The following is an 11,641-nucleotide window of genomic DNA, read 5'->3' as shown; positions in this document are numbered from 1 at the left end:
TCCTGCTGTATTGGAACAGCCATAGTCTTATTTACAAGTCTTCTTGGGATAACAGAAATGTAACAAAGAAATTATTGCAATTTTGATTTATATAGCAACTCTTAGCTAAGTATCTCAAAACACTTTGTAAATAATTAAGTATAATATATTGTTCTTAAAGTTCAGTAATGAAACCTGCTACAATGTGAAAGTATTAAATAAACTATTCTTTGTGTCTCGGATGCATAGGTTAAAGGCCTCACACACCTATTGTGTTAACTTTTTGCCAATTTCAATCTAAGTGGAAATTACTGGTTACCGTTTGCGTTGCTGGTTCTTACTCAGATTCTGTGCTTTGGGACCTGGGACTGAGACACAGCAATTCTCTTTTCATTTTTACCAAAGCATTTGAGATCAACTGAAATGCTCGAGCTGAGGCTGAAGTGAATAGAATTATTGATTAAGTGCTCATTAATAAGTATTGCATACATATGTCTAAAAAACTCTTAGCAAAAAACAAAACAGAATCATGATTCTTACTGAGGCAATGTGTGTACACAGTATTGTGGGTGCTTCGACTTATTCTTTTAAGGTTTCCATGCAAATACCCTTAACTCCGCTGTGGCAAAATGGGAACTCCCTGACTAGCCACAGTGTTAGTCTCCCACCTGACTCCAGGTGTGCCTCCCGCCTTTCTCTCCTGCCATGCTTTGATGTTCAAAATTTAAGATCTTAATTAGGCAGGAGGCTGCCCTTCAGACGCTCTGTTCTCCTGGGCCTATGTACGCAGCTCCAACCACACCTATACTGCATCTCAAGCCTTGCAAACGTTCCTTACAGTTTAGCTCTGCTCCAGCCTGAGACTGGGTTCAACTCATCCCGGTGTTAGGCCTCTTGTTTTCTGCCCTGTTATGGGCCATACTTATACCACCTCCCTCTCACTGAGGCCTCTCTCACTCCACCACCTCTTACACTGCCCCTTTGCAGGGCCACTCTCATACCACCCCTCCTTTTCCCAGCGCCACACTCACCATGCCCTCACCCAGAGGGTCCTGGGGCTTGTTTCCCTGCACTCCCCGGCCAGCAAGCGCGCAGCCTCTTGGGCCTCTCTCATGACCCTCATCCAAGCGAGCGCTGGGTGGTTAGCAGAACACTGGAGTGACTCTGCCTCTAGGCCCTCACCGGGTCGCTCACCCAGCTGCTCTGAATCAGGGGCTCCTGACTTGCCCCATTGTTCACTCACAGCACTTCCTCAGTTGCCCCACCCAATCGGCCTCGAACCTACCTGCGGCCTCAAGCGCCCTAAGGCTTATCTGAACCTAAGTCAGCCCCCCATGTGAGCAGGGCCTACCCTCAGCCCCCCCTGCTCATTGGGGCCTTATCGCACCCCTTAGGCCCCCTGTTCACAGGGCCTCACTACTCACCCCTCTCTGCACTCACATGTTGTAGCCATTTCCTAGCCCCTAACTCTGGCCTCTCTCATGGAGCTGCGAGTCCCTCACTCTCGCTGTGCTCCTTGCCCCACACACACGCAGTCAGGGCTCCTAGCCTCTGGGTTTCTTGCCTCTTCACTAGGCTCTATGCCCCTTGCTAGACTCTCCAGGCCTCCCAACTGCCACTCTGGTGCAGGCCTTTAGGTGCCCCACTGCACCCTGCTCTACACCTCTGTCTCTACTGAGGCACATACCCACCTCTCCCCCTACGCTGGGGCCTGGGGTCAAATGCGCAACCCTCAGGCTCAGATGCCACTAACCAGGGTGCCTGGTCCACCACACTCACTCCTCAGGGTCTTGCATCCCACATGGGCTCAGGTGGCCGCAGCCATACCTGGCCCCACTCTTCAACTTCCAGGGTCTTGCACCCCACACGGGCTTAGGTGGCTGCAGCAGTGCCTGGCCCCAACTGCCTCCGATGTTAAATGACCCACCCAAAGGCAGGGGCTGGGACTTAGGTGCCCTCTTCACCTTACATTGGGGTGGTAACTGGCCTGGCATTTTTGGGGGGGTGTTCCACCATGACCAGACCCACCAGGCCACCCATCCCTGCCAGGCTGCAGTTTTAGGTCATCCCCATGTGCTCTTGCCCTTACCTCCTAGTGCTACCAGAGCAGCAGCTCCATCGGGAGGTGTTGTTTCCTTGGTGCCAGGCAGCAGAGTGCTGCCTCCAGCTCTGCTGGCCTGAATCTTAAAATGGCTGCTCATCAGAGCTGGGCTGCACCGGCCGGTTGCCTCCTCAGGCTCTTAAAATGGCAGACACCAGAGGTGCTCTACCACACCCGTGAAGATGCCATTAAGACTATATTTGTTTTTAATACAAGTTTCATGGGTACTTGAGGGCCCTTGAGAAAATGAAAATGATCAAATACAGTTGAAAAAATAATGAAAGTGAATCTTCTATTTATAAAAAAAAAAAAGGTGGAGAGAGGAAGACAGTTTTATTTTGTTTCCATTTGAATAAATGAATGTGCATGAGTATACTTGCAATGGCTAATCTATAAGTAACTATGACCCCTTCAGGGGTGGCTGTGAAGCCCCTGGAGTCCCTGCAGCCCTCACTTTCTGGGCATTCACCCCTTCAGTGGCCTGCCACACCCTGATATCTATTACTTTTATGAAGGAGGCCGCACCAGGGCTTCCCAAATTGCTCTCTCAAATGACCACCAGGTGCCCATGGTCACTGCCTTGTGGGCTAATTGCATGGCCCCATGCCTCACATATGGCATCCACATTGATGTTCTCTTCCAGTTAGCCCCTCCTCTGGGGTTCCTAGACCATCTCTGTTTCCCAAATCTCAGCCTCCTAATAGGCTCCTGGACCCTGCCTTGTTCCCCACTCTCAGCCCCTTAATCTGGGCTCCAGACCCCTCCCTAGGAACCTCTTCCTCCCAGACCTCCAGACTGCTTTGCTGTACTCTCCAAGGTGACTTTCTAGAGCTGCAGCTATCCTGGTGAGGTGGTGAACTCTAAGCAGGCACTGTTGGCTCAATCTCATGGCCTGGGCTTATATCCTCCTCCTGGGTCAGATGACTTCAATCAGCCCAGAGCACATCTGCAGGCTGCTTTAGCCCCAGTCTGCCTACTCCTGAAGTGGCAGGAACACCAGGCCCCCTGCCACAGTAACAACAACCTGTTTCTTTTGCATACCGAGAGATCTACACATTAGCGTCATCGATTCATAACTATAAAGTTCTGATAAGATAGAAGAGTTTTGGAATGATGGATGACATGGGTGACCATAGGTACATTGTTTTACATCAGCTAGAAAGTACATGAAATTACCTGCTATTGTATGATTATAGCAGAGCCTTGGATGTAGGTAATCATGAGCATCTATTCCATGCACTGGTGACTTGAAAATTTGACCTGATTTGAATTTTCTATGGAACTAATATAAAATAATTTAGTCTTGATATTAAAGGATATTACTCTAATTAAAACAATATTTGTTACTTTATCAAATCACATTTCATTGTTGATCTGAAGTAAAATTTTAAAACGGGTTAGAAGCCTAAATTCCATTGAACTATGCTTTTGTCTCCTTTCAGAATATTTGAAAATCCCAACCATGGCCTATAATCTTAGCAACCAGTGTTGTACATCAGCTCTTCCCAGTACTGACTCCAACGGACTAAGTAGTGGCAATTTTAAGAAAGAAATTCAGAGTATTTGGTGCTAGAAAACCTCTTGCTCAAATTTATCAGAACTTATTAATAATCCTATAATTTGGGGTTTTCGCTCTGCAAGTAAATGGGATATGTGCATGAATGGCTTCACTGGGACCCAAGGATAGGGGGTCTGTAGCTTTGCACTGACTTACAAAATTAGATTCCATAAGGACTTTGTGGAATTACTAGTGCATTTTCCTATCAGCAGAACAGCATTAAACATTGTTTAGGGGCTTTTTTAGTAAATACTGGTTGTGAGCTAGTAGCTGCCTGACTCAAAATGCCTTCACTTGGGATGTAGTGTGAATCGTACTTGACAAACTGTTTCTGGATAATTTTCCTTTCCAGTTAAAATACTGAATAGAGCTTCCTATTTAAAATGACTGATTTGTTTCCATTCCCAAGTCACTTGGCAGTTTATGGTTTATAACTGTACCTGTTGTGGTTTCCAAAATAAGAACAGCTGGCAGCCTGTAAAATCCTGTCTGATGTAAATGCTCTCAAAATACATACTTAGCAAATAGGTCTGGCTTTATTCCTTAGAATAACTACTGATGTAATTGAGGTGAAACTCATGAAAGTCAGGTACCAAAATCCTGATTATGTATGTATATATTATGAGAGTATGTATTATCCTCCCTTTCTCCATTTCAGTGTAACATTTTCTGCCTTAAACATTTAGATTGCCTTGTCAAAGTATTTTCTACTCATCTTAAGCTGATGTTGGCCTTGAGTATGACTATAAACTGCTCCTGACTGGAGGGTTTGGTCACAATGTAGGGAGGAGGGCTACTCATGGTGGAGTGCCTCCTACAAAACACCACAATGTTGCAACCTTCAAAATAAGGCACATATAGGGCACCTCAAAACCCTAGCCCCCACTGCTTTGTAGGTATCCTTGAGCGTTGGGCTGAATACTATGGAATACCATTCTCCAGTGAGATTGAAATGCAACATGAAGACCTTGAAGAATTACCACAGTTTGAAGTTATGGATTTGGACAATGAGCCTACATTAGAAGATTTGCAGAAAGCCATTAAATTGATTCCTGGGAACAAGGTATCCCACAATGACTGCTTGCCTGCTGAAATCTCCAAATGTGCCAATGATGAATTACTTCAAAAGCTTCATGAAGTTATACTGCTCTGTTGTAAAAAGGAAGCAGTACTGCAAGATTTCAAGCATGCTCAGATTGTATAATTATACCAAAACAAGAGGGATAAAAGTGACTGTGACAGCAAGAGAGATATCTCCCTGTTGAACATGGTTGGAAAAGTTGTCACTTGCATTATGCTCCCTCAGCTGCAAACTCCAAGTGAAAGAATTTATCTTGAAAGTTAAAAAGGTTTTCATTCAGGATGCTTCACCATTGATATGATATTTTCAGTCAAGCAACTGCAAGAGAACTATAGAGAAAAACAAATACCGCTGTACTTAGCCTTCAACAGTGTGACAAAGGCTTTTCAATTTTCAAGGCTTTTTCAATCTGAAATGACACCAAATCTCCTGGTGTCATTTCAACAGGGTCTTTTTACTATTCTGAAGAAATTAGGTTGTTCCACCCAAACTGCTGATCATCATTCTCTTACTACATCAAGGTATGAAGACAAATGTAGTGTACAAAAACAAAAAATCAAATGCCTTTGACATTAACAAAGGGGTAAAGCAGGTGTGTTTCTTAGCCCCCGTGCTCTTTAACATCTACTTTTTATTCCTGCTTTTTTATGCATCCAAGAACAGCAATGAAGGCACTTATCTTCGAACCAGACTGGATGGAGCTTGTTCAACGCTGTATGGTTTAGAGCAGACACCAAGGTAAAGGAGCTGGTTCTGAGAGATTTTCTGTTTGTAGATGATGCACTTTGGTTGCCCAGAGTGAATCTTCCCTGCAAAATCTCCTGGGCAGATTTTCTGTATCATGCAAGAGCTTTGGGTTGGCAATTAGTCTCAAGAAAACTGTGATCATGTACCAAGGGGTGGAAGAACCAGTACCTCACATCACTCTGTAGGGTAAATCTCTTGGTGTCATTGACAGCTTTTGCTACTTGGGTTCTTTGCTCAGCAGAAATTTTGACCTTCAGACTGAACTGACTAGAAATCAGAAAAGAAGCTAAGAATTTGGGGCCATCTCAGAAATGTATGTGAAATAACAACAAACTATCAACTAAGGTGAAAATGCAAATTCTTGCATGCTGTCACTCCTGCTTTATGGTTCATATACATAGACTACATATGCTAGGCACATCAGAAGACTGAAAAGTTTCCACATGACATATCTGCAGAAGATCCTGAAAATAAAGGGGGGAGACAAAAGCAGAGGTGCTGGAGTGCACAGGACTGACATACTTACAAACTACTATCAAGAATAGGAGGTTGAGATGGCTTGGCCAAGTCAGGAGAAAGGGAGGAGGCCATATCTCCGAGAATATTTTGTACAGTGAGATGTGAAGCAGCTCTAGAAAGTGGGGTTGCCCTTTATGGTAGTACCACAGCGTGTGCAAAAATGATACGATGTCATTCATCATCAGTGTAGAAAGCTGGGAGGGAGTGCACAGAACTCTGTCCAATCTGGAGGAAACATCTGGCACTGGGTGCAGCTCAACATGAAGCGGCTTTTATCCAGAGGATGGAACCAAAGTGAGAAAGAATGAGGCACTGTGCTATAAACTTGGACTCCAACTCAGACGACACATGGATCTGTGAAACTTATAACAAGCTGTGTCACTTGAATTGGGCTGGTCAGCTACAAGCAGATTCACCTGTCTAGACCTCTTATGCATCCACCATGATACAAAGGATCACTGGTTGCCTACAAATAAATGCTAATGTACTGTGTTCACTAGGGTTTTATAATTTAGGAGACACCTAAAAAAAATATGTGAATAGATTTGACCTCCCAAATATTTCATTCACTTGGAGAATTGTACAATGACACTGATGAGGTTTAAAAACAAAGCTGGCAGTATTTGTCCAAAACTGCTCACCCAGTGCAGGTGATCTTATGGTAAAAAGGTTCAGGTAAATTCTGCTAACTTAGCTCCACTGACTTCAGTGGAGTATTTGGCACCTTAAGGCAGGTGTTTTACATCTACACCCCCTGGATATAAAAGAGGTGAAAAATGTCTCTTTTGCGGCTCATGCATGTTTTGATGGCCTGAAAGAGGCATCTAGGGGATGCCAAGCATGGAAAGAAGGTCTGAGCTCAACTTTGTTACAAAGTTGTTGATTTCATAACGAAAATTTACATGGACAGAAAGAGAAGTGGATCCAGAGTCAGTGCAGTGGTGCAACTGCATGCCCTTTCAGATGACACTGTGGGAGCAGCAGCTGGATACATTTTTAAGTCCTCACATTAGCTAAGAATCCCACCCCCTACTTCTTCTCTGTACTAAAAGGCATGTCCTCTTCCATTCCCCCCCTAATTTTCCTACTTTTGCCAGTGTCCCCACTGTCTCCACCTGTTGCAAAGGTGGGGGAAGCACCTGTTCCACTTTAGCTGGGCTACATGAGAAGCCAGGTTTAGCCTGGGATAGAAACAGCAGAGATAGTAGGTGGCTTCCCACTCCCGCTGCGTGTTCCCTGCCAGCCCAGAAGCAGGCTCAGGGGGAGGAAAAATCCACACAGCACTACCTCTGCCCTACCCCTGCCTGGCTCTCCACACAGACTGGCTGGAGCAGGGAAGGGGTAGCTCTGGAACTCCCCTACCCCTGGGGCAACCAGAGACAGTGGCAGTGGTAGGCAGCAAAAGGGATTAATGGGAAGGATGGGAAGGGGAGCTGGCTCTGACCACAGAGGGGAAGGAAAGAGGAGCAGAGTGTGGGGGTGTGGAGGTTCTTACATGATTTGGGGACTTTAAAAGTTCCCAGCTGCTACTCCTGTGGCATGATCTACCAATCTTATTTGGGTGGAGGCAATCTGGGAGCAGGGGCATAGCCACTCCTGCAGCACCAGTCACTGCTCCTGCACTCCTATTTACAAAATACTAGACCCAACCAAGGACAGAAGGAATTTAGTGTAACAGCTTGGGTCAAAGGCATCTATTTACAGCTGTCTGAGCAATGGTTGAAAGAGGTGGGCATGTTGAGTGTGTGTAAGGAGCTACTGAGGGAAAACATGATTACTGTGGACTAAGACTTAAAAAGGAACACTATAAAGAGACTCAACTCAATTATCCTAAAGATGGCAAATTAATATCAGGAATTCCACAACAACACTCCAACCCTACTTATCGGGAAATACTTGGACATACCAGTTAAGACTGTGGAACTCACTGATACAGGAAGTATTTAAAGTTCTTTATCAGGTTTCTGAAAAGAATTAGAAAATTATTGGTGCACTACAGATATAATCGTCACTGCAAACATAAATTTTGAAAGAAATATTAAGAACTTCATGCTTCAGGGCTTCAGCTTGTTAGCTATTAAACCTTCCCTCTATCTCCTAACATTCTTCTGCATCTCATTTATGTTTCAAAATAGATATGATATTGTTTTTACTTATACCACAGTGAAGGCCAGTACATGACGAGTCATGAGAGCATAGACTTCTTTTTACCCTTTCATGGGGAGGGAACACAGTGGAGTGTGCAGTACAACACTGTACATATAATGCACATAAATCAGATCAACAGAAACAACTGTTTTGCTATCATAGAAAAAAATGTAAATTTTTACCCTGTTAGGAGTTAAACGTGATGCATATTATCATACATAAAAAGCCACTTTCAGTTTTATTTAATACCTATTACCATTTTAAATGGCGTGTTATTTTACATACATTTTCTTTTCATATGGGTCTAAAATCCTTATTTCTTTCATGTGATCACTCTACGTCTTTAGGCCATTAATCAATACCATGACATTCTTATCAAGGGCAAGAGAAGTCTTCAGTTTCCCACTTCTAGAGACTTGAGTGTCTGAAGGAATAACGATTTAAAAACAGCTAAGATACAGGCTCTGTTGCATTTTCTTTTAAGGTAATCTTCCAACTCTTATGTAAAATGAACTTCTTTGTAACCAAGCACATTTTATTTCTGTGAATGAGACCGGAGTTATTATATTATTTTTGTGAATGAGGCTTTGGTTTTGGAAAGATCATTATTTTTTCCACTTCTACAGCTTGTTTAAAATAAGCAAATTAAATGACATATCCATCCCATCCTTTGCCCTGTTTCGGCTTTGTGAGAATTTATCTAAAGCAATAAGACCACTTTTAAAAATCATTTTTGAGATTGAAGAGTACCGTATTTATGAAAAACCATCTCAGATATATCCCCATTAAACCTGGTTAAGCCAGAGCTGTTGTTAAAGCCATTTTAGGCTTAGCATATTATCCAGGAGATACTTCAGACTTACTGGCTCAGTGGCCTACGGGGTATTCAAAAATACCAAATATCCAAGCTCCCTGTCACTGTTGCGGTAACATTCAGAAAGAGTTCTTTATGTTCAATATGGAGCAAACATATTTAAATAGTTCAGCTCCATCTACAAACTGCGCTTTCAGATGTGGGTTTCTTCTTGTTTCTTGAGGGAACATTGACTATCTACATCAAAACAGCGACAATGAAACAGTGTTTCACTGCATGCTGGAATGCCACCATTCCACAAACTGGCTGCAATGAACAGCAGAGGTCCAATTCTGCTATATACTGGGCCCCTTGTGCCCACTGCAAAGGAAGTGTGGCACCATAAAAGAACAATACCCAACTGAAATGCAAAGTCATATCCATTGTAATTCTAAAGCACTTGGTCTCTAAATGCCAATATATCAAAATAAAACAAAATAAGGGTGGGCTGAAAGCCAATATCAACTTAGAAGCCTTGCTTTAAAAGTAAGGTTTTTTTTGTGGGGGGGGGGGGTGGGTTTTTTTTGTTTGTTTGTTTTTGGGTTTTTTTTTAAGAGATTGCTCACTTATTAAGAATAGCTGTGCATTCTAAGCACTGTGAATTTTGCCATGTTGCAATTTGAATGGAACATAGTGAGCAGCCAGCATCTTTCTCTTGTGCAGAAGGTGGATGTGTTTTTGTTTTGGATCCTATTTTGATCTCCCCCTCCCCACCCCCCTAAAAAACCCCAAACAAAAACAAAACCAAACCCAAGAGGCTAGTAACCCCTGGACAGCATTATCATTTATTAGATAGGAAATGACATTTTTACTATAGACACTGTACCAAAGTGGCTTATACCAGAATGGAATAACTAGTACATCCTGGTAGTATTCTAAAAAGCAGCTGTGTGCAATAAGCATGCAATTATGGCACATGGTGAGCAAGCATGCAGGGCGGGTATGTTATTTCACAATAACTTCATATCCTAAAATAGCTAAGATCACAGCCTGGCTTTTTAAAAAAAGAAGAAAACCAAAACCTTTTTGCCTTTATACCACCCCCCTTAGAATGTTTTCTTTTTGAGTCTTACAAGGAAGTGTTGTTTTAACTAAATTAATTTACGCAGGTTAAATATAGTCCTGAGCCAGGCAATGTTAGCTTTGTGTTTATGGTAATGTTCACACTGAGAATACTTTAGAGTTCAGAATATTTATCAGCATGCTGAAGATCCACAAATACAGACACTTTCAAAAATACATTTGACACTGGTGGCAATAATTTCACCTTCTAATAAGGAATATTTTAATAATCTAAAAAAGAAGAATATATATATTTTAAAGGTGCAATTGATGCCCTGCTCCCTTCCAACTATACTTACTATCTTCTTCCACAGTGGAATTGCTCAAGTTTTGTTCCTGGAGGGAACTGCATAGCCATGAAAATGAGTAACGGGTTTACTCAAAGTTGTGAGACGCTGTCTACATTTAAGAGAAATGTAAAAAAAAAAAAAAAAGCAGAGACAAGAATACACAAAGACCAATCACCAAATAATATTTTCCCAAGAAAAAAACAAAAAAACCCAAAAAACTTACAGATCATTGTGGACAAGGCCATAAATCTGTGCCATGCTCTGATGATAGGCCCCTTTCAGAATAATTAAAAGCAGGATCACAACAAAAGCTGGAAGTCCCCAACTCAAAACGAAGAAAACCAGATAGCGCCGCTCTGTGTGTTCATCATTCATCACCAGGACATACCAGAAGTTAACAGCCTAAGGAACAACACAGAATATTAAATCACTGTGATTTAATAAATGATTAACTATCAATAAAGCAAAACAATCAGAAAAGCCAGCATATTATATATATATTTTTTTATAAGGGTATATATAATATTTTTCCAACAAAGATTTGTTCTCATTTTCTCCCCTCACATAATGAGAAGAGGTAAAGTTACTTTGAGGGTTAGTTAAACTTGGAATTAGCATGAGAGAGAGAGAGAGAGAGATCCAATTTATTGCAACAAACATTCCATTTTTGTACTGCAAAATCTGTTTGCTTCTGGGCTTTCACCGTCTCAAACAGAAGGTTGACAGATAGTTTTAGTAGAGGCCTGATCTCTGTTAAAAGTTCTATATACTAATTTTTAGCTGTCTACAGCTTTTTCCAAGATACAAAACAAACCCTTTCAACAATTTGATTGTAATGTAGAAACAGCAGGGTCATATAAATTGCTTTAAGTAAACACACATTCACTTTTGATTCGGGGAATGCAGCCACATGCCTGCAGTGGCTCAGGCCAGAAACCGGAGGCGCTAGAGCATGCCTCCCCACCTGCCAGCCACTGCCAAAGGGAAAGGACTGAAGCTCCAAGGCTTTTCCTGCATCCCTGCTCAAGTGGAGGGGGCATGGCCAGGCCCCAGCCCTGGGCTAGCACCTGGAGACTGTGGGTTTAAATTCCGTCCCTGGCTGGGTCTGCCTGGGTTGGGGAGGAGTGCCTGCCAGGCTTCTGCCCATGTGCTTCCTGCTTGGGGGAGGTGGGGTAGGCAGCCCCTGCCAGGCTGAGGAGGGGATGGGTGTGGGAAAAGGTAGTGGCATTAAATTCATAAAAGCCTGAACATGAATAGTCCTTTCTCTGAAGCAAGCATGGGTTGAACACAGCAATTTACAACC

General features: G+C 42.8%; 1 protein-coding gene across 2 annotated transcripts in view; it reads right to left on the bottom strand.

The window, feature by feature from the left end:
* LOC102385518 (G-protein coupled receptor 98) overlaps positions 1-11,641 on the bottom strand; it is a 172,099-nt gene that overhangs the window by 126,311 nt on the left and 34,147 nt on the right. For both annotated transcript variants that reach the window (XM_025207808.1, XM_006026796.3), the window contains one exon: positions 10,562-10,740. In XM_025207808.1, the coding sequence (XP_025063593.1) occupies positions 10,562-10,740 (179 nt within the window). The remainder of the gene's footprint in view (positions 1-10,561; positions 10,741-11,641) is intronic.

This window comes from Alligator sinensis, unplaced genomic scaffold (genome assembly GCF_000455745.1).
Source record: "Alligator sinensis unplaced genomic scaffold, ASM45574v1 scaffold545_1, whole genome shotgun sequence".
NCBI lineage: Eukaryota > Metazoa > Chordata > Crocodylia > Alligatoridae > Alligator > Alligator sinensis.
This window is presented reverse-complemented; position numbering and strand designations above follow the sequence as displayed.